The following is a 26,882-nucleotide window of genomic DNA, read 5'->3' as shown; positions in this document are numbered from 1 at the left end:
CACACACACACGAGGTAAAATTCAAATTTTTTAATTTCTGTTTTAGACTAAAATTGATATTAATGTTAAACTGCATAGGTGGATCAACATTGAACATCACTGGTCGTAATCTCGGGTCAACCATCTCTGATGTTGTTATTACAATAGCTGGGAAAGTTTGTTCAATAACAACATGGACATCAACTTACATTCAGTGCAAACTTCCATCTCTACCACATGGTGTTCATCAAGTTAATGTTCTGGTTAAAGAAATTGGAATCGCAGATTTAAAGTAAACTTTTGCATAGATTTGATTAGTGTGTATAGTGTATGTTAGTTAGGGCTGCACAAGTGCACAATACACAATTTTAATACTTTTATATTTTTCATTCTGTTTTCTGTTTAATAACGCATCATACATCTATACGGATTAGGCGATTCCGCTCCATGGTTCGGGAGGATTCGTGGTGTCTTTTCTGATTTTTAATTTTTGATTTTATAGCTCATATTTCAGCAAACCTACCATTTTAGTGTAAACAAACTGATATATGTTATAAGATTGATGTTGTTCCATAAATGAAAAAAGATTCTGTACCCTAGACATTTCAGAATACTTAACTATTCTGTAATGTGCAATATGCATCCGTAATGTTGATTTAACAGTACATTCTTTTAACCAATAGGTTTAAAAGATTTTGATCCTTAGCCTGCCCTATGTCAATTTATTTTTACTTTCTATTTTTTAATAATTTTAATTAATATAATCTTTGTTATCGTAATCTTAAAAAAATCGTTTTATATTATGTATAATGAATGAACTAATTACAAATACTTTTTACAGGCAAAATAATATATCTGGTATCAGCTATACGTTTGCAGTTGATCAGTTATCACCACAACATGGATCGATACATGGGGGTTCTATCATTACCATCTCTGGTCAAGGATTTGTGAACGACCCTGCGCTAAATGTAAGTATGGAACATCAAATTTGCAACTTAAAACTGCTGTAGATTTTTTGATAAATATGACCCGCCAAGCTGCCATCTTTTACTTTTGTGGCTGGCTTTTGGCTTATTTACATCTATTTTAAAAACAGACTTTTTAAAAAACAATATTTTTTAGATTCTATTGGGCAACCATTCTAAATGCAACGTACAAAGTGTTACAAGTAACATGATTCAATGCAAAATTGGTAGTCTTGCAAGAACACATTTTATAAATAATAACGGAATACACCCAGGTAAGTAACCTCATTTTTTTGTGGCCATGCATGTTCTTAGGTGCGAGGCTTAACATAAATTGACAGTCATACAGAAAATTGAATAAAAATTATTTTAGTTTATGGATCTGGTTTTGCATGGAATCCACAAGTTCTTCGTATAAATGTTGGAGATAAAGTTGTTTGGAGGTGGAACATACAGGGAACACCAAACAATGGTTGGGGTATTCGAGTGTTTTCAACTGCTGGACCTGATGGTGAAGAATATGATAATGTTGGCTTCAATTCTGGGCCAACAAAAACACAAAATGGTTAGAAATGGTTACACATGTTACTTATATTGTTTTCACAATATATTTTCAGAGGTTGCAACCTTAATAGAAAGAATATTTAAATTCTAAATAAGGAATTTTTTTTAATAAAGTTGAGTTTTAATTTTTTTTCTGGTACGACCAAACCAGATATGGCCTTGTAAAAAATGAATAACCACTAAACAAATTGACACTAGTATTGTATAAAATAAATAAATGTTAAAAACTGTTATTTCACATACTTAAACCTATGATTTTTGTGCAACAAGGATACTATGAATACAAGTTCGTGCAACCTGGTACTTATCATGCGTTCTCTGGATATATTAATGGCAACGATAATACTGTTTTGATGAGAGGAACAATTCATGTAACCGAGAAAATTCAGCACTTTCCTCTGCACGTCAAGTTGAGAGGCATTTCTGCTCATGTTGGTGCAGCCAAAGGTAAATAAAATGTTATCAACCAAGTTTTTTTTTTTTAATGGAGGTTAAATTTGTGGACAGTTCTTTGTGGTTTAGTTGAGAATTGATCAACCATTTGTCTGCTTAAGTGGCTACAGTATACCTGAAATTTAGACTAGAGCTTTATATTTTTGTAACACCATAGTTTCACCCGTTATCTGGTTATTCTGCATGTTTTTTAACTTTCAATTTTTTTTACAATTAGAACATATTATTGATAAGATTGGTGTGTACTTTGTCATATAATTGTCAATATAACATTTCCAGCACATCGTCAAAAGCGGGCAACATCTTGTACTGCATTGAATAAAGTACCTGGTTGTGTACCTAGTGGTACAACAGTGGATAACAGTTTAATATTTGTATCTGGTGAAGCTTGTTACACACCAACAGTACTTTCCACTTCCCCTCAATCTGGTACAATAGATACAGTTGTTACAATAACAGGTACCTGTTATGTTTTGACCTTGTTTTTAAATGCAGGTTTTATATTAATGATTTGTTTGATTCATCATTGGTATTATTTATTGAGTGAATATCATTTTTTAGTGGGTGTGTGTTGGGTAAGACAATTAACCACAATTGTTTAAACACACTAGTCTTTAATAGTCCGTCAAATTGACAAAAGAGAAAATCTAAAACTTTTATAAAGCCACCAAGCATGGTGTGCAGTATAACGTATGTTTTGTAACTGTTGTAGCCAAACCAAGAACAAATAAGTAGAATATAAAATTTTGTATTTATTAAAGGAAGTGGCTTTGCACAAAATGAGTGCGCTAATTCTGTAATGATTGGTAACTACCCATGTGAAGTGTTGACATCTAGCTCAACTGAAATACGGTGTTCTCCAAAACCAACAAATATGACACTGATTGGAACATTGTATCAAGTATGTTTATTTAGGGTTATTAAGTATTAAGAGACTTTGACTTATGGTCTTGTGTCTTTTAAATGCTGCTTTGCAGTAAACAAAATAACATACATAAATGCAATAAAGCAAATATCAATAACAAACATAAACTAAATAAAGCAAATCCTTTTCTGATGGAACAGGGGGTTATGCAAGTTAAGTATCTCTAAACAAAAGTCACGAACCATAAACGATTAAAATTGTTTACTTAAAAGTGCTTAAAACTTCTGTGAGGCATTTATAATAAAATGACCTATTTTTTATGGGATATACACAAAAAGTGATAATTTTATGCTTTCAGTATGCCTCACTAAACAATTGTTGTAACTTCTAAAGCATTTGTTTATTTTCTCGTTTTTTTATACAAAGAAGCCTAACATTTCAATATTTACTTTCTTTTTACTTTATATTAAACAAATTTAAATAAAATAAAATTAAAACTATTAATAAACAGGTGAAAGTAACTGTGAACAACCTTGGTGAAGCATCAGTTGATGATAAACATAGATTTGCGTTGGTTCCAAATATTAAATCTGTTGTACCTGTAAGTGGATCTATGCAAGGTGGAACAAAGTTAACGGTAACAGGTAAGTTGAACTTATAGAACGAATAAAGTATGGATTCTGTTAGCGTGTTTGCTGACACCACTGGGCATAGGTTCTAGTATTATGTTGCAATTGTCTTCTTGTACTGCTTCTTGACCCAAGCCATTGGTAAAAAGGTCAACTTGTTTTTCAAGCTTCATATACATTAATATTAGAAGGAGATTGTTCTTTCTACAAAATGGTATTACACCAATAAGTGTGTTTAAGTATGTCAAGACAGTTTAAGAGATACATCTTAAAATTTAAATCATATTATCCACATAAGAAACACTTACTTTTTCACAATATTTAAAATACATATATAACCAAGTCATCCACATTTTTTCTGGATGCACCATTTTTTAAAACATTTTTTATCATTTTAGGGTTTGGTTTTTACACACTTACTCCACTGAACCGAGTATCTATATCTGGCACACCATGCATGGTGCAACAATCCACTTCCCATCAACTAACATGTGTCACATCAGCAGTTAACCAAGAAACTTCAGCTAATATCACATTTTCCAGGTAGATTGCTAGGATATATTTAAATATAATATAAATAATAATTGTAACTTTATTTGTCTCTTCGATTACAATAGCAAAAATTTAAAAATAGTGAAAAGACAGGATATACCGGCAAAACAATGGTTTTTAAAACAATTTAAATAAAATGTTGTACAAAAAAATGATATAATATATTTAAAAAAAAAATTGTTTTCTATATTTTTAAATCAATGTTTGCTTATTACTAAGTTTTATAAGAACTATTGTATTGTTTGGTTTTGTATAAAACGTTAAATTTTTAACAGAATAAGCACACAGTTGCTGAAATTGTAGCAACTAAAAAAAAAATTTCGATGCAGCAGGTTTATTAGATCAGGAGTTTTTTTATGGTCTTTTTTAAATTTTTTATAAGACTATTGTTAATCAGTAAGAGTTTTGCTGAACATTTATGATTATTCATGGCAAATGAGTACATTATTTCAAAACACCCTTTTTTGGTTAAGCATTTATTTTAATTATAAAACTTGTTTCATAAATAAAATGTTTCTCTAATTAAGATAAAACAATGTTATTTCCATTAGATCACCATACATATCAACATGCACTGGATCGTGTTTATTTTCTTATCTTGCTTCCATGACACCAACTGTCACCTCAATCACTCCTAATACAGTCAATCAAAGTGACACAACAATTACAATTGTTGGAAGTGATTTTAGTAATGATAAATCCACTGTGTCGGTTACTGTTGGTAAACTGTTTTTTACTTTGTGTTTATTTAGAATGAATGAAACCATAAAGCACATGAGTTGGTAGTATTAACAATATAAATGATTTGATCAGACAAGCAGTAGCCATGCAAATAACAAATTGCTACATTGTCGTTTTGTCATTTTTAACTGCGCCAAATAAGTGTTACAATACAATAATAATTCCAGAAAACAATCATTTTAATTTTTCTCAGTTAGCATTAAAAAAATGTTTATTAACTTTAATAAGCCTACAACAAACGACCATTCTATATTTTGTGTAACTTTGTAATTTTTTGTCTCGTTAATATCTTAATGATCATTTAAACACCAATGAGACAATAATATTTCTATTTATTGTATTTTACTTCCTGCTGTGGTAATCAATATATCTTGTTTATCGTTAATACTTACCAGGCTCACGCCAATGTAATGTTACAACATCATCAAGTTCATTGGTGAAATGTACGCTCGATTTCTTACCTTTTGGTGCACACACAGTTAAACTCACTGTTAATACAAAAGGATACGCAGCATTTAATCCAACGTCTCTGAATATGATTACAAGGTAAAAATTACTCATTTTTGAATTTCCCTTGTATTAAAAACGTTTTTTGGGGTATTCATTTATCATCAGTTTTGAAGGATTCAACATATAGTGGTGTTTGAATGGTGTCCTTATTAATTTATAGCAGATAACCAAGTAAGTTGAAAGATAGGGCAATAGTCTAGGAGCTAGGGTTTTGGTCAAGAAAATTTCTGTTTAAATTGTTTATTCGTGCAGTTTGAACAAGGATGAAACCATTTAGATATAGAAATAATCAAACAAGGAAATATGTATTGTGAATAAACCTGCTATTGTAAAATTGAGGCAATTGCCCTAAAATGTTCACTAAATTTTCGCTTTTTGCAGTGTACCACGTGCAAGTATTACACCAGTAAGTGGCAGCATTGAAGGAGGGAATGAAATAATGTTTAGTGGAAATGGGTTCATGGTTGAAGGGCTTACTGTCACTATAGATGGGAAAGCTTGCCCAATCAAACAACCAATCATGAATCATCAAGTAATTTCTTTTCCATGTTTTTTACAATACTGCTCTTTGGTGTATAATGTCTCCTTGTGCATTTGTCTTAATTGCCAGACATACAGACAATGGAAATAGCTTGTATGTAGACATAAGGTGTATTAAACAGAACACTCAAGTTAGAACGACTGTTGCCTAAAGGATAAATAAGTTTTTTATTTATTTTGTGATTTGTATGTTTGCAACTAAAAGAATAATGCAATTTTAACTAACATTTTTTACATAATTTTTATTTCAACTTGTTTTAATGACTGTTGTTTTTGGCGTTAAGTATCTTGAGCTCATTATGTTTTTTAAAATTATTAAAACCTTTATTCAATGTTTAGTTCTCATGTGTTGCACCAAGAGTAGGAACAACCAAAGAAGTGAATGTGGTGATCAGTCCTTCTGGCTTTCCAGTATTAAAATACACTTACAATGCTGAACTAACAGCACTTGCTACCTCCATTCAACCTTCCGAAGGTACACTACACATATATTAATCATTGCTTGGTGCAGAAACAATTAATTTTTTGTCAGTTTCAATATGAACACTACAGCCTATATGTATAACACAATTGTGTTCTTTTTATATGTTTTGGTTTAAATGTTGTTGGTTCAATTTCCAATACTGATGATTGCTGTATGGATTAATGTTCAACAGAAATATATAGCAATATTTAGTGATGCTAGTCTGATATCTCTATATTTTACATAAAATGTTAAAAATCCTGCATTAAATATAAACTTTATGTTTCAGGTGTGCCTGGTGAGATGGTAACAATTACAGGTACAAGGTTAAATAACACAAATATATCTGTGTTTATTGGAGATTCCATCTGTGTTACTACATTTCAAAATTTTACTCATGTAAGAAAATGTTTTAGTTTTAATACTAATTTATTTTTGTAACATGGGTGTTCAATTGTTTATCATTCATATGGAATGTCTTAAAACACTTCATGCCTGTTTGTAAGTTACCAAATATGAAACTTTGTATATTCTAGTTTTTCTGGATGATTGCCCATTTGAACAATCCATTAGTAACCACTGGTGTAAGACAATTATTTCAATTGTCTTGCTTAAGTCCACAAACTAAAAGTGAAGCACTAAGATTTAAACCAAGTATTCTAGTATTACTAAATAAACACCCCAGGCACTAAACTGAACAAATTTATCCAAGCATTTGTGTCTCACTTTTTATTAAACCTTTTAGATTCAATGCACTGTGCCTTCGCATAGAGGAGGAACTTTCCCGGTCAAATTATTGGACAGCGTTACTGGCTTTGCTACTTCAAATCTTATGTTCACAGTCACCTTAAACATAACTTCAGTTACACCAATGTCAGGTAATGAAATTAAATTTATGCAGCAGTGTGCAATTATTTCAAGAGTTGATCATGTAAAGATTCAGTTCTGTGTTATTCCCCCCCCAAATTAATAAAGAAACAATATAAGTCAACAGCTTCTAACCTCTAACCTCTAACCCAGGTTCTAGTGGGGTCGCACTTTACATAATTTTTTGTATTATTAATTACAAGTCTGGTACTAACTCTTTTTAATTGTCACTGATGCGTCGCAAGACAAAATTAAGAGAAACACTTCTAAAATTTGTTGCAAGAAAAAAGTTCGAATACCACTGCTTTAACAAATATTCTTTCTTGGAAGATTTTTTGTTGTTTTAAACTTTGGTGGTACTTGTAGATTACATTCAAGCAGTTTTACCATAACGCAAACTTTAGTTTTTTGTTGGTATGCCTCTTTAAGTAATCATTGTATAATTCAGATGAACTTTAATATTGAACATGAATATCAGTACTTTTAGTTGTTATTGTAGTGTTTGCTGTTCCGTTATAGCAGTTACTGTTTTTTATCACCAGAAAATTTTAAAGGGTTGTAAAAACCGCAGTCCTGTGTTAAAACATTGAATATTTTTCTAAGGTGGATTTGCTGGTGGTGTGAAACTTGCTCTAACTGGTTTGGGTTTTGACGAAACAATGCAGATTAAAGTTTGTGATAATATGTGTCATCTTAATGCATCAGCTGTCACAAGAACTAATGTTGAATGCATCCTTGAAACAGGTATCATAACATTTTTCTGTGTAATAGGTTTGTAGAAAATATTTTAAATGATTTATAAAGCTGTTACAAAGTATCTCTTTTTTGTAAAGTTGATCTTATGCAGTTACTTGCAACCCACTGTCTGTTTAAAAGATATGTGGCCCAATTAAAATGGTGGGAATTTAGTGTCGCATCAAAAATGGAAATTAAAAATTCCTTAGTTAAAATCTTAACCGTTAACCTTTCTTCATTAATTGTTAAACATTTGCATACATTTTGACCTAACTTTAATTTATACTATGATGTTTTCTTTATATCATATTATTTTTACAGAGCCTATAAGTTCTGAGTTAACAGTGATTGCATCAGTGCTTCATAGCTCAACTTTTTTTGGTGGAAGTGAAAAACTCACAATTATATCTGTGGATGACTCTTATGATAAAAATGGTTATTTTCCACTTGGTCAGATTGTTGTTAACAACACGGCACTCAGTAAGTTGAAATATAAATCAACTAAAAATACATTTGTAATATAAGAAACAAAAGATCTTGTTACCAAATTATTTAATTTTAATATTAGATTATGTCTGGTAGCAGCAGTAGTAACTTCTAAATGTTTATTCTTAACTTGTTTTTTATTATTTCTGCAAATAAACTATATTACTTTAAAAGACATAAATTCACATTCTGAGGCCAAAACAAAAATGAAAGCTAAGTTGTTAGTTTTCCTGCTCATCTGCTTTATGATTATTTTTATGATTATTTTTTCAATGAAATTTGTATTACTGTAATTAATAGTAATTTTTTTTCTAGGGATTCCATGCCTCTTTAATTGTGCCTCTTTAATTGTGCCTCTTTAATTGTGCCTCTTTTTTTAAGTTGTAGACTCATATTTTTAGCTTGAGTTTGTTATAACATTTTGTTATTTTGCCATTGCCTCTGCTGTTTTCATCTATATTAATGCTTTGATCTCCATTAAATAAACTTTTTGTTATTATTTTTTTCAGATGAAAACACCAAAGATATCATTACATACAAGGGAGTAACAAACAATGCATTCAAACATCCTTCTTCATATGTTAGCATTTACGGAGTAAAAAGAAACGACTTGAGGCAATATGTTTCAATTTGGAGACCAGTTGCACCTAAAGGTAATTGGTATTACGCATATAAATTATGTTTAAATGTTAGGGATTGCGTGACACAATTATTTAAACTCATTTTTTTACAAACTGTACAGCATAACACCTTTTATTTTTTTATTATATATATATCTTGTATTAACGACTGTTATAGTCCCGACTCATGAGAGTAAATAGGTTCCTCTATTCATTCAATTTGGAGACCTGAATACTTTCTAGTTTAAATTATATATTACTTATTTCATTCAGGTTACGCTTGTTTGGGTGATATTTTAAAGTTTGGAAGTACCTTAACACCACCTAATCTTGATGTCGTACTTTGTCCTCATATGAGCTTGGTTGTGGAATCCACACTGGGGGAAAAAATGTGGGCAGAAGGTTCTCGGAGTAATTTGTTTGAAGCTTGGAGAATTCATGGCAGTCGACACAATGTTTTCGCTACTAAATCCAACCCAAAAACTGGGTTAAAAGTTTATAGACTCAAAAGTAAGCTTATACTAATTGTATTTTTGTTATAAAAAGTGATAAATGTTACTTTAGACTTTTAATTGTCACAGCAACATGCATTATAATAACGATTAGGGGTGTGTGTGTGTGTTTGTATCTGAAGCAAGTCCAGTGCCATGGTACAGTTAGTTCGGCGCTGGTAACGGATTCAAGACCCTTTCCAAATATCTACCTTGGTGGTTGGCAATTTATAATGATCGTAAAATTATTAAATCTATAAATTGACCTTTTTGCTTATTTCTTGCCAATTTTTAAGCATAACAGTGACAACTGCATAAACAAAAATCAAAAGTAAAGTTGTTGCACACACTGTATGTGTTAAAAATGTTAATTAACAAAAGTATATTTTTAGATAACCTTGAAAAGACATCATTTGAAGTTGACAAAAGTTGCCCGGTCACTGTGACAGTGGGTGACACAAGTAGTGTTGCTACAAGCAATTTCACGTATACTGCATCTCAAACACCAAAAGTTGAATCTGTAACTCCAGTGAGAGGTGGAACTGGTGGTGGTGTAAATATTACTATTGTGGGAACTGGTTTTACTACAGACAAATCCTCGGTATGACTTTGCTTTTTTATTAATATGTTTCTGTAACAAACTATTGCTGCTTCAATTCAATGTGATTTTCATTATATTGAAGATTGTGAATTTAATAAATATTCTTCATATTCTGATGATAAAAAAAATATGTATAAAGGTAGCACAACTGCCTCTAGCCTAGAGAATATAGGTTAGTGACTGTTAGCAACTATCATTGTGCACATATATATTCAAGACACTTCAATGAGTTGTTTATACTTGCAGTCCCACATTAAAAAAAGGGAAAAGGGAAAAAAGTAAATAATCCCATAAAATTACACACAATTGTGTGAAACAGAACACCCATGTTATATATTGCCAGACACCTAGTTAAATCACCTAACATTTATTCATTACTTTGTTTTCAATACATCTTCCATACCCAGGTAAAAGTGTCAATAGCTGGTGTTGTTTGCACCGTTCTACACTCAACAGAGACTAACATCGTTTGTCAAACTGAACCAAGTTCAAAATCAACTTCTGCATTCGTTGAAGTTAGCATTGTTGGCAAGGGACTTGCCATTAATAAGAATGCTCAGTTTCAATATGTTGGTGAGTAAAAATACCCTTAGTGTTCAATAGCATCTTGAACTAGGGCCCCATAATATGTCAACTTATTTGTAACATATTTTGTATAATACATTTATTACTCTGCTTCCAATGAGAATGATTGAATGAACTTGCTTTATCCTCGTGTGGCCGTAAAACGACAGTCATTATAACACAGGTGTTCATACACTTTGTGCCAGCTTACGAGTTACCATGTATGTTACTTAATGGTACATAAGAACATAAGTAACGGTGCATAAGGTGCTTCATGTTTTTTGTGTGTTGTTTGCCAAATAAGTAAACCGCAATTAGTTCTATAGAAGTATTCTTTTTATTTACCTTCAATTTTAAGTATTAAATGTAATTTGGAGAAAAAAAGATGATTGATAAGTTTTAAGCAGCCTGTAAATTGTGTTTACTTATATTCACAAGACACCACCACAATCTGCTTACTACGCAATTTAATATTTACTGGTTTTGTTAATAGATCTGTGGTCATCAATATACACATGGGGTGGTCTATCTCCACCAACCACTGGTGACTTGGTTGTTGTGAAAAAAGGACAAACCGTGGTTCTTGATGTGAATACTCCTGTATTGAAACTTCTCCTCATACAAGGAGGAAAACTGATATTTGATGAAAAGAATATTGAGTTACAAGCAGAGTACATACTTATTACTGATGGGGGAGTGCTACAGGTTTATTGAAATGTCATTTGTTACCCAATGAGAATGTTTTTATGGCACTACGCTTGCATTTGTTTATACATTGCACATATATATAGGTACAATCACATCCAAAACACTACTGTAGTGAATGGTTAGACACTAGTTTGTATTTTTAAGATCTGCCAATCTCTGAATAAGTCACATACTTTATACCTCGCCTAAAGGTATGAGGAATGTGAATCCAACACACATCATTGTGTAGCAGGACATTCCTATGTTAACTTTGACTTGCTCTGTTATCCACGATAAATAAGTAGTTGACAACACTTAAATTTAAATCATTTAGACAGTATTTCAATAATAACACGATTCATAGCACTAATATGAATAAATGTGCGTTTTTGTTGCAAACACATGTCAGACAAATATTTTATTAAAATAGTTCATCTAGAAAATTGTTAATACATCAAAAAGTATTTTTTAACAGATTGGCACAGAAGAAAAGGCTTTTGAACATAAAGCAATCATTACATTGCATGGACATCTTAGGGCAAAAGAATTACCCATATATGGAGCAAAGGTACGTAACCTTAACATGGATATCTTTGAAATTGTCTAAAATTATCTTTATATAAAAATAGTAATTTTAACACAAGGTACTTGGTAAGCCGCCATTTGATGTGAAGTATGAAACATTTGTTATACCTTTGGGTTGTCCCTAAATGTGGTTAAAAATATAATCAGAGCACTTTTAAAAATTGTTAATATGACAAGAGGTGCTTTTTTTCTTCTCAAAAGGTGTTAGGTGTGCGTAACGGCACATTAGATTTGCATGGAAAACATATTCCAATAACATGGACTCATTTGTCACAAACAAGTTCTGTTGGTTCAACAACCTTGAATTTGGATGATGCAGTCACTTGGAATGTAGGAGATACCATTGTTGTTGCTACTACAGGTATGTGGGGTTGCATTTTAAAGTAATAGATGTTTAACCTTGATTCTGCCACCATAGTTGGCTGGTGTGGCCCTGAGCTTGCCACTTAATGATAAATGCTTGAATGAATGTAACTTACTTTATCCTCGCCTGGCTGGAAAATGACAGTTGTTATAATACGGCTGTTTTGTTTCATACACCTTGTGTCAGCCTACGAGTTACCATGTATGTTACTTTGTGGGTGAATCAAAACGTCTTCCTTTAAACACAAAAGAGGAGTATGGGGCACACGCACGTTGCGCAATAGCTGAGCTGTGTTTTGAATCCAAGTTGTCATGCGTGGAAAGCTAAATAAGTGATCATTATGAACAAGTTTGATGAAAATAATTACATAAATAATAATTAATAATATTTTTGCTCCAGGACATCGCCACAGTCAAAAAGAAACAGAAACATTCAAAATCACAAATATATCAGCGAATAAAAAAGTTCTGACTGTTGAACCACCATTAAAATATGAACATATTGCTGTAGCACAAACATTTGGAGGTATGTTTATGAAATGTATATTAGAAAATAACATTAAACATAAGCCATTTTTTGCTACCCAAACATTGTGTATAAGAAATTGCATACAAGAAAGTAACATTGAACATAAGCCCTTTTTTGCTACCTAAAAAGTGTGATTAGTGTATGTATTAGTGTATATGACAGTTGTATTGATTTTAAACTTGGTAATATTCTGTGATGATAGTTAGTAACTAAGTAACTATGATACATTTTCTGAACCTGTTCTTGATCTGGTACCAAATAGTTTGACGACGTTTGTTGCAAAACAACGAAATAGTAACTGCTACTACTTACATAGCAAACAAAATTCAAGCCTAACTAATAGTCTTTTAAAGGTTTGGCTATTTAGTATTAGCAATTTGTTTTTAATGCAGACGGAACATTGGTTGAAACAAAAGCAGAAGTTGGTTTACTTACAAGAAATATTGTGATTCGTGGATCAAAACATTTGGGATGGACAGATGTTATACCAGAGTGTGAAGAAGGTTTCAATACTGGTGAATTTGCAACACAAACCTGTTTCCAGGTCAGTTAGGTTTCTGTTTTTCTACTGGCTAGACTATAATGATAAATAAGATAGTATGGAAAATTTACTTTTTGCTAAAGACATTTTTTTGGTTATTATGAGGTATTTTTAGACCTTACAGGAATGACTCCAATGAACAAATTATTTCCACTTATGTAAACATGTCAAATTTCCTAGTAATGAAATTTAACTAATAAGTTTACCGGTTAGCAATGTAGTTAGTGTGTTTATCCTAACCAAGAGTTTAATGGGTTCGAGGCTCGACACTTAAAACAATTGCCCCAACCCGGTGATCCTTTATAGGTTGTTTCGATTTATTCAAACTCTGCTCTTTTATTTAAAAATAAACTGTATTTTTTTGTTAGCTTTGGTATATATATTGTTAAAATGATAAAAACTTTTATTAATATCACTGTGCTGCCACCTAAGGGTCGTTTTGGGGAAGAGGAAGGATCTGATGAGTTTGGTGCAACTATCATGTTGCATCCACGTGAGCAAGGATCAGGAGTTGTCAAAGCAAGGATTGAGTTTGTTGAGATAACAGAAGCTGGCCAAGCTTTTAGACTCGGACGTTACCCGATTCATTTTCATCTCATGGGGAACGTAAGGAATGGCGTGAAGATCAATAATTATGTGAGAGGATGTGCAATACATAAAACATTTAACAGGTAGGTTTGTTGTTTCATAATATCTGGAGTTTTTTTAATAATGGGAATGTTTTATGTATTAAGTTCCCAATCAGAAGGGTGATTGCAACAAGACACGAATTGGCCTAATTTACATTTAACTGGAAAAAGAGTATTAAAATTACTATATTTGATAACTCTGGTATAATTATTGTACATGGACAAAAGCAAACTTTTCATCTACCACTCGATCAGATCCATAGTTTTTGAAAATATTTTTTTACCAAACTAAATAATTGAGTAAATATTGTAGGGTAAAATAATGTCTATTAACTATTAAACAATTCCAGTGAAACAAACGGAAATCTTTTTTAATTTGCCATCAAAAGGTTTTGTTTTTAATAAAATTTCAGTGGTTACAATTTAAATTAAACCATCTAATATTTCCCATAGAGCTGTAACAGTGCATGGAACACACAACCTGTTGGTTGAACACAATGTGGTTTATGATGTCAAAGGGGGAGCTCTTTTTATTGAAGATGGAGTTGAAATTGGAAATGTTTTGCAATACAATCTCATTCTATTCTGCAAACAAAGCACATCTTTACAAAATGACGACATCACGCCAGCTGCTATTTGGGCAACAAACCCCAACAATACAATACAACATAATGCCATGGCAGGTATAATTACGTTTCTATAACACGGTCACTTAAACTATGTTCTGTGTACCACATTGTGCTTATGTGCGAAAACAGGCTTGCAAATGCCCTAAAGCTAATTATATTAGTGTAATGAAAAAGTTTTACATGGGTATTGTAAAATAATTTTGAGTATTTTAAACTTTACAGGCGAACACAAAGTGTGCTGTGACTCTTAACAAATATGGAAGCAGTTTAATAAGCACTTATTATAACCATTTGAGCAAATAACAAACTATAATAATAAATACAGGTGGAACTCATTTTGGCGTTTGGTATCGAATGCGTAGCAGACCTGATGGTCCTTCATACGACCCACAGTATTGTCCAAGACATATCCCATTGGGTGTGTTTCTCAACAATACAGTACATTCACAAGGCTGGTTTGGTGTGTGGACTTTCCAGGTATGCTTATTAAGTGGAAGAGAGAATTATTTTGATGATTTGTTAGGTAAAATATATATATATATATATATTTTTTTTTTTCTATAAAATATAAAATTAAATTTATTAGTAACTAGTCTACTTGCAGCATAGTTTTAACTCTGTTGACCAAATATGTTTTTTGAAAAGGGACAATTAAAATAAAAAATTGTATATAGATAGAACTGCTTAAATTTGATATAAAGGTACCACCATACTATATAAAAACAGATTCTTTTCACTTAAATTTGACCGTTTCGAGTTTTTACATATTTACAAAAAGAAGCATTTATTGAAACAAATCTTCATGGAATCCAATTTATGTCTTATATTTTTCGACCTTGGAAAACAGTAACATCAGCTTTACTTTAGGTGTGGTATCCAAAGAAAGCTGGTTCATGTTGGAATAATGAACCGGAACCAGCAGATATTGGTTCGATGCTTGTATGGAACTGTGAGAAAGGAGCTGAGTTGGTAAATGCAGGAGCTATCAGGGTCAGTTAATTTACATTATATATAATGTTAGTGTGAGCATAATTTATTCTAATAAAGCTCTCCTGAAAAAATGCCTATATTTCGCACTCTATTCCCGTTAACAGGGTTTTTAACTAAAGTATCGTGAACTTTGTATTTACTCACATTTATACTTCAAAACAAAGTTCAGCTGTTGTATAATGCGGCTGAATGTAATTTGTAAATACTGGCGCCCGTGGCTCAGTGGTTTAGACGCCTGCATCGAAACCAAAGTGTCTCCGGTTCGATGCTTGATGGCGATTGGCGATTTTAAAACTGATCGGCGTATGTGTCCTTGGGCAAGACACTTAACGGACATTGCTCCAACTCAGTGGTCTTTAATGGTTTGTCCAATTTTGTAAGCCATATCAAATAAAAATCATACACAAAGTTGAAAAGTATGGTAACTCGTAAGCACACGAGGATAAAAATTGGTGCCAATATTACGCGTCTAACTGCGATGCGGTGTCGCGGCACCGCTCGCAAGAAGAACTTAAATGGGCTTTCTGGGTGTTGGGGTAATGGGCCAAAGCTGGCCTAAATCCCAGGTCCTTGACAAGGACTTCACCCATAGATTAAAAAAATATGTAAATAGTAACCTTAACAATAATCAATTAGTTATCTTATATAAACTGTTGATGCAAATAATTATACAAGCAATTATCATCCCAAAGTTTTGTACCAAAATAACNTTCTCTAATATTACATTGTTTTAGTTTCACAATGCATTGATGGTTAATAATGAAAAAGCAGGATTAGAAGTAAAACAAATTGGAGATAAAAACGTTAAGTGGGGACAAGCTGGACTTTACAACAGCAAAATAATTGCACGTGGACTTGTCTCTAAATCTGGTAAATATATTATTTTCTGTGTTAAAAATTTAATATAAAGTGTATGACATTTGTACTGGATATACCTGTATTGTAGGAATACCTATTAATAGTTGTTTATGCTAATTGATTTAACATATATATGAATTCATTCATTCATACATTCAACATATATATATATATATATCCCAGATGAATTGCATTTTTTTTCTAGTTAGATTCACAAATACTTCTTAGTGTATTTAAGCTTTTTCTGCAACTAAAAATAAATACAAATGTAGAAAATTAAAAATATTGAATTTTAGGTGAAAAAACTCACAGTGGTGTAGTTCTGCCTTATTCCGAAGCATTTGGTGTACATAATGTTACCTTTATAAACTTTGATCAAAACACAGCAGTATTCGCAGGTAAACTCTATCTTTCCAAATAAAAATAACATGTCACAAGATTTTTTAAAATTTGTTCCTTTGTTACAATAACAGAGGTCATATGAATTAACATACATAATAGGTCAGAGTCCTTATATAAAAAAGAAGTATTTCGCTAATAGAAATCGCGTAGCGCACAGAAAACCGGTTAATTTGATTACAGATATACCATAAATTGGCGGAGATTAAAGAGAAAAATTGTCATCTAGTTGTGTAGATTTGTTAAAACCTAAAAGGACTTGAAGTTTTTGTCTGGTACAATTAAACTGTGATTGGTGCTAGAGTAAACAATCTACAATGTTAGCCCCATTTTGTTGCCCTGGAAGATTTCTATGTCGATAAAATAACTTCTGTGTATATATGAACTCTGTAAGAGATTGGAGAGTTGTTATTACATAATGAAGATAAAATAAATGAACAAATAAAGACATTTGTTTAACATCATGACTGTTAAAAGAAGATAAATTTTGTGTGTTCATGAAGTAGGTATAAAAAGAACAGCAGTTTTTGAATAAAGATTTTCTTTACAGGAACAACAATTACAGGAACCTGTGCAAGTTTTTGTGGCGGTTATCCTTACAAAATGAGTGGCATAAAATATTTGAACAGTCCAAACAAAGCCAGATTTCGGTTAGAACTGCTATTGTTACAAATTTTATTAAAATAACGTCACAGCACAGTGGTTGGCAAGCTTTTTAATTATAGGTTCAGAGTTTAAAACTTTTATCATTATCACCATGTGTGTCTTTGGGTAAAACAGTAACAGTGATGAGTGATTGTTATAACTCAATGGTCATTTATGGTTTGTCCAATTGGCAGCCAAACAATGACTCACAAAGTTGCACACTTAAATTAAACCACTGCACATAATACACAATAAAACAACTAGGTTAAAACTCTAAAGTTGCCTTACCACATAAGGATAAATGATGACAATGAATTAACATTTACTGAAACAGATGGGCTCATGAAATGGTAATCTATGATTTGGATGGAAGTGTTACGGAGACAAACCAACCTAAGGTTATCACACCAAGCAATCCATCATTACCTCCTTCATGTGTGGAGAGCGCATCGTTTAGTGTTGGATTTAAGGGTTAGCTTTACTAATGTTTGAGTTATATTTCATTAAGCTGTATACAAATAAATCATTTAAAACTTTGTAAAGCAAATTTCCAGCTTCATGGCACAGTTGGTTAGCGCATCGGCCACTCACCCAGGGGTGGTGGGTTCAAGGCTTGTCGCTGCTATCATTGCGGGTCTGTGTCCTTGACGCTTAGCGGAAAGATGCGTTAACCAATTGTGCCACGACGCTGGAAATTTGCTTCACAAAGCTTTAAATGATGGGCATGAGAGTTAGCGGCAATTGATCCAACCCGGTGGTTATAAATGGGTTGTCCAAACTATTACCCATATACATAAAAGAATAATCAGCTTCTAAGTTACATACATGGTACCTTATAAGCTGGCACGAGGTGTATAAAATAGAACACCTGTGTGACAACTTAAAACGACTGTCATTTTCCGACCAGGCGAGGATAAAGCAAGTTGCATTTAAATATGATTATGGTAGTGCAAGTGATTTTTACGTATTGTTTTATATACCATTTCCGTATTAAGTGTTACATTAATTATTTCAAACCCAAACAAATTGCTTTAAGACCAAAACCTCCTACCCAGTAACCTGTAAATACTTTTATAGGCCTTAACAATCTCACCTTGTTTTCATAGGAAGTGTATGTCCCGGTAACTTAAAGTTCCATCGACTAGCTTGGAACAAACCGCTACCATCGTCACTTGAAGCAAAAGATGTCAATTTAACTACTTCATATGGAACCACAACTATTCCATTCAAGTAATGTCGCGATGTATCTTCTTTTAAAAGTCTTGTTTAATAACTGCAATAAATTTGTAAATTTTTTCATAATTTTTGATGACTTGGATGTTTTATTGAAATCAAACAAATTGTTTTATTGTTACCATTGAGGGTGTTTGTCCTCAGGTAATACAACTAATAGAAAACGATCCAACTTAGTCATCAATGGTAATCAATATTCAAACAGTCAATCATACATTAAACAAAGTTCTTAGTTTGTAACTTGCAAGGGGACACGAGGTGTATATAATGTCATCACATATAGTGAGCAATGCTACCCTTGCATAACACATAACCAAAATAATTAAACAAACATTCATAACAAAATTTCTGTTTAAATTCAGGAAAAAGGGAATGACCCATAAACTGGGATGGACAGCAACCGTGATCACTGGTGAAAGTTATGTTTGGACGTTTGTGGACGCACAGCACATATCAAATATCTCATATAAAGCTGGTTTCTATAGTTTTGAGGTAATTTCGAATTTATTCCAATATTTTTCTTTTCATATTGCATTTGCATTGATTTATTGAAATCCTTCTGAGAAGTATTTAGCATGACTAGTGGCGATTTATATAAAGAAGGCCCAACGATAGACTTATACATAGGCCCCCTTCTTTGGGATATCACTATAGCTGGTGACATGTAGAACAATCACTTTGAAATAAATTGTTACTTGGGTATCACCAGAGAAGCATTGTTTATGTTTATTTCTCTGCTGCCAGTTGTATATTTGTTGTTTCAAAAAAAGTTCATGCCGAAAATTAACTCTAAATGTGCACGAAAACATACTTCGTCACTGTAATTTGCCTGCCTTGAGGTATAAAAACAGTTTTATTACAAAAACGACAGCAGGTATTAGTGAGATCTATCGAGATTATTCAACAGCAAAACTTCTCTGTGATTGCTAAAGCATTCACAGTTCAAGTTGTGATATCTAAATATTATTACATCATAATTGACATTCTGCAATTATGGATTTTATCATATATGTACTCAGGAACTTGTAACAGGGTTTTTTACTCTTTTATTAACAATCGTGCAATAATAAATGGCAAAACCCACCTATTTTCAAAAAATAAAATGAAAAAAAAAGGGTTTTAATTTAAAGTATTATTGTGTTCCAGACATCAGATTGCGTGATCATGTCACATAAGCTTACACAAAAGCCAGATCGTGTTCAAGTCTACAAAGGCCTCGCACGAAATGGTTCAACTTCCATGGTAACTTGTGCGGCAAACAAAAATGGAGATTTTTTCTTCGATGCAAATGAAAAAGAATTATTTTACGTTGGTGAGTGAGGTTGTTTTAAATGGAAAGTATGTTTTGTTTTTATTTTGGGATAAAAAAGTTAGCTGTAGTAGTTACCAGCGACACACAATGTACAAAGCATTGAAACTGTTTATTAATTTGTTTATGTTTTTAATATTAATGAACTTTGTTTGGAAAAAATTCAAAAACAAATATTCATCCACAAAGTTACTTACATAGTAACTTGTAAGCTGGCATGAGGTGTATGAAACAGAACACTGCGTTTAACGACAGTCGATGCCCCACCACACGAGAGTAAATAAGCTACATATATTCATTCATTCTTGTAGAAGTGTCATTATCAAATGTAATTTTTTTATTGTTTATAAAAGACAGTTTGACTTCAATAAAGTAAGTGTAACTTGTTAGATTTACAATAATATTTTTTTTCAGTATCTGGTAGTGATGCAGTTAGTAGAAAGAAGAGATCAGCATCTCCCAATGCAAAGGACAGAAGTGTTTTATTTGACTCCTATAGATGTTTTTATAAAGTAAGTTACCATTATTACTAAGCAAAACCTTAAGCTTCACAAAATAATATTCTGTGTTTAGGATTGTATTATTCCGAAAGGAACAGGATCAAACACCGTTGACCTTAAACGTGAGCGACCATCTGATGCCGTGTTCTGGTCAAACGTTGAATCGTGGCGTGATGCAGATGAGGGTTGGGGGGGAAACGATGGTGGAGGAAGTTATTCTCTTCCCAAGAATGGAGCCAAAATTAAAATTAAAACAGGTTTTTAAAAAAGTATTTTATTTAGAATAAAACTAAACTTATGGATATCAAAAAAATGTGAGATTGTTTTAACAAGCAATATTATGTTTAGTTGTCTAAGAAAATGATTTTCGATTTTCACAACGTTCTGTACAACTAAGATACATTACAGGTGTATGGATGGTTGCTGACATTGACTTCCCTGATATGACTGAGTTGTGGATTGAAGGAACATTGGAATTAGATGGAAATCAAAAAGCAGACGGGACTTATAAGAAATTTACTCTTCAAGCAACTCATATTATTATAACTGTAAGTTAATTATCTCGTCTATGATGTATTTCTTACTTCACGCCAGATACCGGGTCAAGGCTCGTTGCTGTCATTATTGTGGTTGTGTCTGTCGTTGGACAAAACGCACAAAAAGGCACTGGTCTAAGCTCAGTAGTTTATTATAGGTTGTCATACATATACAAATTAAGTCTTTTATTGGTTATCATGCAAATTAAAAAATATTAAATATTCCTCCACCAAGTAACAAATGAAGTAACTCATAAGGGTAGTTTGTGAAACATAACACCCATGTTATAGAAACTTTGATACCTTGCCATGTAAAGAGAAATCAGTGTCATTTAATAAGTTGTCATGTTGTTTTATTAGGGTCGTCTAATTATTGGTTGGGAAGATGACAAGTTTGTTGGAGAAGCTAACATAATATTGAAAGGTGATGTTAATACACCGGAGTATAAACCTTCTGCTCAGATAAACATGGGTGCAAAGGCTATAGGTAAGTTTTTCCAATACAATAGTTAAGCTGTTTTGGATTGTTTTGAAAGATATATCACTGTACACCTTAGTGCAGTGGTTCCCAAATTATGGTATGGATACCACAAGTATTATGTGAAGGTCTCCCAGGTGGTAAGCAACTGACTAGTTTCACACCAAACAGTTGCAATTGATCTTTTAGTGAATGTCGTTAGTAATATTTAAATCACATTAACTACAGAGAGCATGAAAAGTTTGGGAACCACTTCCCTGGTGTACATAATCGTTAATAGTATGATTTTTAGGATCAGCAATTTTCTTATTGTATTTGTATGGGTAAACAAAGTTTATGTTAAGCTGTGTTGGTACTTTTATAAATAAGTGAACCAAAAGACATGCCAAGTATAGTAACTTGTATCTTTTCACAGGAGTATTTGGTGGATTGGATTTGCATGGCAGACGTAGGGATGTGGTGTGGACAAAACTTGCTCAAGCAGCAAATGCTGGAGATTCTACAGTTGTGTTGTCCCAAGCTGTGGAATGGGAGGCTGGTACGTTCAAACTCACTTTGCTGTTAAAGCTTGGAGTATCTTGAAAATAATGGCCACAAAATGAGTTTCAATGTGCTTTTACACTGATTAGCAAAGTGTTTTGAAAAAGTTTAGACATGTGTTATATAGTGTTGTAAAATCGAACATTTTGGGTGATCTCATAAATTTTCATTTTAGCTTAAGAAGTTTTTTCCGCTTCTTGAAATAGTTGGAACTAAATTAGTGGACATTCTTTTTTCTTGTATGTTCATATATTTTCTCTGTACTGTTTTATTGTCCAAACTGTTAGCGATTATCCATTTGTCCTTTTTTAATTTTTAACCAATATTTTTTTTATTTATATTAAGTTGACTATTTTCTACATTCATTCTTTTATTTTTAGGAGAAGAAATCATGGTGACATCAACAAGTTTTGATCCTTGGGAAACTGAAACATTTAAAATACAATCCATTTCATCTGATAAACTCACTTTAACACTCAACACAACACTCAAATTCACTCATCTTGGTAAATATATTACATGACATATGTGCATATTTGTAATGCTGTTTAAAATTTCAATATAAACGTAAAACACTTTCAAAGTTGTCATAAATAAATATTTCATATTAATATTATATACTTTTAAAACTATTTACAAGATTTTTATATTTTAAAATGCATGCAGTACATTTAAAAAAAAATTGGATCAAAACAATAACAAAAAGATTTTAACATTTTTGTAAAAACGCTATAATATCCAGTCTAATGAATTTTATTCTGAGATATATATTTCGCCTAAAACAGCATCATCACTCTCTAAAAATAAATTAGTGTACATTGAGCAAACAGAATTAATTAAATTATAATAACTAATGTCGTGTTCAGCCAAATCGTGTTTATTAACTTAAATTTTAAAAATTTTTGTTTAACCTTTAGCATACAGTGTCTCGTACACAAACCACGCTGGTGCGTCAAATACTTACAAGTTAAATGCTGAAGTTGGTTTATTATCTCGTAATATTAAAATAATTGGACAAGATTACAACAATCTTTATAAAGAATCATTTGGTGCAAGGTTGTTGGTTGGAACGTATCAAAACAGAACTGGGACAGAGTTCAGGTTAACTTTTCATTTATTTTAATATTTATCTAAAGTTTGGTTTATAGATATATTACTTGTTATATGAAAGTAGTGTCTAATTTTTTCCATGCGCTATAGAGATAGAGGTCTAAACTATACAGATTAGACAAATCAGATTTAAATACTTGACGACGTCATTTAAACTAATTTAGCGTGATGAAACATCTAAGATTTTATACCCTGTGCAAACTAGGCATCGTTTCTATTTTGCTATATCTAAAGTTTTGTGTTTGGGTGTAAGCAAAAATTTTTAAACTACTATAAATTAAAATTGCATATTACATTTTACCATTTACCCCAAACTTCTTGTTTTAAAATCATTAATTTATAATTTCTGTATTGCAGAGGGTTTGCACGAATTGAAGATGTTGAATTCTACCACACCGGGCAGGAGGGACATATCGATAACTATGATCCCAGGTTTTCACTCGCTTTTCTTAGAACAGGTTTGTTTCTTTAACTTTATATTTTAATTTAGTTTAGTTCCCTTTACACAATCATTATTAAATGAGGGTGCGAATTTGGTTTTATTTTTTCCCCTATTTAAACTTTTATAATTTCTGTATAATATTTTAATTGTAGTTTTAATATAAATACAATAAATACGATAAAGCTATCTTGTTTTCTTTATCCGAGTAAATCTTCAAATTTGTGGAGCTGTTTTAGATTTTTTTGACTCAACTGCATTGGGTGCAACACTTTCTATTTTGTTTTTATATATTTGTTGGTGTTTCCAGGTACGGTGGACAATGAGTTTAAACCAAGTTACGTTCGACGCAATTCATTCCACCATGGTTTCAACAGCGCCATTGGTGTGTTTGGTGCAAAAGGAGTTCCTATCACAAACAATGTCATTCATCATACAGTGGGGCCTGCTATTAAAGTAGAAGGAGAAAATCACAGGTTTATAATCTTTTATTTGATATTTTTTAGATGATATCTAACTTTAAATACGCCCTTATTTTAAGTTTTCTTCTTTTTTATATATTAAATTGATAATCTTTGTTTAGGTTGTTTAATTTGAATTATCCCATTAAACAAAACAGCAAACTTTTTTTCATAATTTTTTATTGGCAATATTACTTTGTAAGAAACAGTATAGTAAGGTGGGAAAAAATGCTTATTTTTATGCATCCCTACAAAATTATAAATATAAACTGTTTTCGTATAAATCTACAGTATTCTGACATCCCTACAAAGCGTTCAACAATTACTGTTACTATTAAATCTTAAAATCGGGTTTGAACTGATACAATGTTGTTCTATGGCTGAAAAATCACATATTAGTAAAACCAGTGAAACTATGGAACTAAGGCTAGATAGGAAAGGCATATCAATTGATTTTCAACCATTTTTGTTTTAATTCGACAGAATTGAAAAAAATCTGGCTGCAATTTGTCGAACAAGGTCTGTTTACCAAGATAGAAATGAAATCGATATTGTTTTGTGGAAAGCAGCAATTGAGGTAATGGTAATTTAATACTAATTACTTTATTTGTCTCTTCGATTACGGTAGCAAAGATTCAGAAATATTTTATACGAAAGACATGATATGGCGACAAAACAAAGATGACGTCTTTATCATACTAACTAACTTATTTATGGTAAAAAAAACTGGTACCATTTAATTAAGGTGTTTATCTAGAAATAAAATATACCATGTTTAAAACCTAATGTTGCTACTTTCTACCATTTTCTGAATGTGTGTTATTTTTTTAACAAAACACTTAATGGTAATTACTTGAACCCAGTTCAAATGAGGAATCATAAAAAGGAAAACTACCCCTAACTCGTAAGCTAAAGCTGGTTTGTAATCTGTCACATTTTTATTTTTCTTTCTATACCTCTTTCTCAGCATGTGTGGATGAATAAGTTGAAATTTTTTTTTTTTACCTAATTATAATACACTTCTAGATAAACGAAGGAACAAATATAATGATGTTTGGTAATGTGGTGGCTGGATCAGAAAGAGCTGGTTATAGAATAGATGGTGAAGAATGTTCCACAGCAAGGTGAGAAAAGCTATGTTCAATGCAACAATATTTGTCACCATTTAATTTAGAGGAATTGTAATGCTGATTTGATATTTACTACAAACTAGGGAACATTATCAATGTAATTATTTTTAGCACATACATTTTTTAATTAAACATTTTGTTATTATTTAGTTAAAATGCATTTTGTTATTATTTAGTTAAAATGCATTTTGTTATTATTTAGTTAAAACGGTTCTTAAGGCATGAACTATGGTTTACACTGATTAATATTAGTTTGACTTGTTGAAAGTGTGAACAGAATTTTTGGTATAGAGATGTCAGCGAGCAAACTACTACTGAACACTGCAGCTTTATGAAATCCAATCTGGTATCTACAACATTTAACAAAGAAATAAAAGATGAACTTAAGTCACTTATTATCAGCACTTTAAACATATAAATTACCAATATTTCGTTGGAAAACTTTGCAGTTCAGTAGTATTATTTATTAGATTATTATAAATTTTCAAAATAATCATATGGTTAAAGTAAGACTAATTTTTTTTTAATTTCAACCCAGCGTTCATGGTGGCCTTGATTCAAATGAGGCGCGTGCGGTTATGCAAGGAATATGGATGAATAAGGATGGTCAGTCTTATTTGTATTATTTGTAACATAAACTTCATAAAACAGTTATAGTAATATTTTTAGCATTATGGGAAAAAATTATTTATTCATGAATAATAGCTTATTAAATTTTAGTTGTATCGTCTTTTGGCTTATTTGGAGTGACTTTAAAAAATATTTCCTTTTTATTGAAATTTTTCATTCCATTGAACAATGGTGTAGATTCAATTTAACGTCATATTTCAGGATTCTTCACTTGTTCCCGAATAACTAACTTTAACGTGCACAAAGCATTTGAGGCTGGTATCTATTACCAAGGTAGAGGGAGTGTTGAGGTGGTTAATGCATTGATCACGGATTCAACAGTAGGATTGAGCACTTTATTTATTGGGTATGTTAAATTATTTGTTTTTGCGTGGTATTACTTTAAGTGCTAAACCTCATTACCTAACAATCCAATACTATATAATTACAAAAATAAATTTATTAAAATAAAGAAGTATTAGGTTATGTTTTTAAAATCTATATATTGGTCCAGCACCTACAACTGGTAATATCTTATAACTTTTATAGATCAATTTGTGCAATAATGTCACTACTTATGTTGTTTATGTTTAATATTCCATACAGACCAGCATCTAAGTCTCACGGATTTGCTGCAAAATATGCCATTGTTAAGAAATCCACATTTGTTGCTGTTTCAAAACCAGGTTGGTAAATCGCGTGGTATATTGCAATAGCTTAGGGACACAAACACTCACAGTGGTGGCAACATCATTTCTCAAACCTGGAAACTCTTTGCTAGAGAAAGGCATGCTTACCAGTTTGCCACAGCGATGGACCATAGTGATTACATTAATAAGTTATCCAATTTTGTGCAAAAAAAAAAGATAATGTAAAAAACACCTAATTTTGGGGGGGGCTTAAAAGCACGCATGGGTTGTTTGAAGCCACCACATATGATGCACATTATGACATCTGTGTAACTTTGATTGATATTACAAACCAAGAAGTTAATTGATTTCAAGAAGTGTTAAAGAGCAAGATTATCCGAGAATGGTTTGGTTTAACATTTATT

The 26,882-nt window shown here is 31.8% G+C and overlaps 1 protein-coding gene across 6 annotated transcripts in view; it reads left to right on the top strand.

Annotated features, from left to right (window-relative positions):
• Positions 1–26,882, top strand: part of LOC104266151 (fibrocystin-L-like) — a 52,242-nt gene that overhangs the window by 14,424 nt on the left and 10,936 nt on the right. For all 6 annotated transcript variants that reach the window (XM_026836412.1, XM_026836409.1, XM_026836408.1 and 3 more), the window contains exons 28-78: positions 79–271; positions 821–950; positions 1,105–1,222; positions 1,321–1,512; positions 1,782–1,958; positions 2,244–2,423; positions 2,726–2,865; positions 3,341–3,473; positions 3,857–4,001; positions 4,562–4,731; positions 5,147–5,297; positions 5,643–5,793; positions 6,141–6,276; positions 6,554–6,663; positions 7,010–7,142; positions 7,735–7,875; positions 8,188–8,346; positions 8,862–9,005; positions 9,246–9,482; positions 9,856–10,064; positions 10,472–10,637; positions 11,122–11,333; positions 11,791–11,883; positions 12,102–12,261; positions 12,664–12,789; positions 13,185–13,336; positions 13,766–14,004; positions 14,416–14,645; positions 14,917–15,068; positions 15,459–15,581; positions 16,316–16,451; positions 16,736–16,837; positions 17,389–17,488; positions 17,818–17,954; positions 18,590–18,713; positions 19,079–19,208; positions 19,863–20,028; positions 20,440–20,537; positions 20,599–20,782; positions 20,934–21,073; positions 21,422–21,548; positions 21,955–22,077; positions 22,460–22,585; positions 22,997–23,180; positions 23,547–23,647; positions 23,939–24,104; positions 24,573–24,666; positions 25,116–25,213; positions 25,758–25,825; positions 26,051–26,195; positions 26,435–26,514. In XM_026836412.1, the coding sequence (XP_026692213.1) occupies positions 79–271; positions 821–950; positions 1,105–1,222; positions 1,321–1,512; positions 1,782–1,958; positions 2,244–2,423; positions 2,726–2,865; positions 3,341–3,473; positions 3,857–4,001; positions 4,562–4,731; positions 5,147–5,297; positions 5,643–5,793; positions 6,141–6,276; positions 6,554–6,663; positions 7,010–7,142; positions 7,735–7,875; positions 8,188–8,346; positions 8,862–9,005; positions 9,246–9,482; positions 9,856–10,064; positions 10,472–10,637; positions 11,122–11,333; positions 11,791–11,883; positions 12,102–12,261; positions 12,664–12,789; positions 13,185–13,336; positions 13,766–14,004; positions 14,416–14,645; positions 14,917–15,068; positions 15,459–15,581; positions 16,316–16,451; positions 16,736–16,837; positions 17,389–17,488; positions 17,818–17,954; positions 18,590–18,713; positions 19,079–19,208; positions 19,863–20,028; positions 20,440–20,537; positions 20,599–20,782; positions 20,934–21,073; positions 21,422–21,548; positions 21,955–22,077; positions 22,460–22,585; positions 22,997–23,180; positions 23,547–23,647; positions 23,939–24,104; positions 24,573–24,666; positions 25,116–25,213; positions 25,758–25,825; positions 26,051–26,195; positions 26,435–26,514 (7,431 nt within the window). The remainder of the gene's footprint in view (positions 1–78; positions 272–820; positions 951–1,104; positions 1,223–1,320; positions 1,513–1,781; positions 1,959–2,243; positions 2,424–2,725; positions 2,866–3,340; positions 3,474–3,856; positions 4,002–4,561; positions 4,732–5,146; positions 5,298–5,642; positions 5,794–6,140; positions 6,277–6,553; positions 6,664–7,009; positions 7,143–7,734; positions 7,876–8,187; positions 8,347–8,861; positions 9,006–9,245; positions 9,483–9,855; positions 10,065–10,471; positions 10,638–11,121; positions 11,334–11,790; positions 11,884–12,101; positions 12,262–12,663; positions 12,790–13,184; positions 13,337–13,765; positions 14,005–14,415; positions 14,646–14,916; positions 15,069–15,458; positions 15,582–16,315; positions 16,452–16,735; positions 16,838–17,388; positions 17,489–17,817; positions 17,955–18,589; positions 18,714–19,078; positions 19,209–19,862; positions 20,029–20,439; positions 20,538–20,598; positions 20,783–20,933; positions 21,074–21,421; positions 21,549–21,954; positions 22,078–22,459; positions 22,586–22,996; positions 23,181–23,546; positions 23,648–23,938; positions 24,105–24,572; positions 24,667–25,115; positions 25,214–25,757; positions 25,826–26,050; positions 26,196–26,434; positions 26,515–26,882) is intronic.

This window comes from Ciona intestinalis, chromosome 10 (assembly GCF_000224145.3).
Source record: "Ciona intestinalis chromosome 10, KH, whole genome shotgun sequence".
NCBI lineage: Eukaryota > Metazoa > Chordata > Ascidiacea > Phlebobranchia > Cionidae > Ciona > Ciona intestinalis.
Note: the sequence above shows the minus strand (reverse complement) of the source record. Positions and strands in the feature narration are given on the sequence as shown.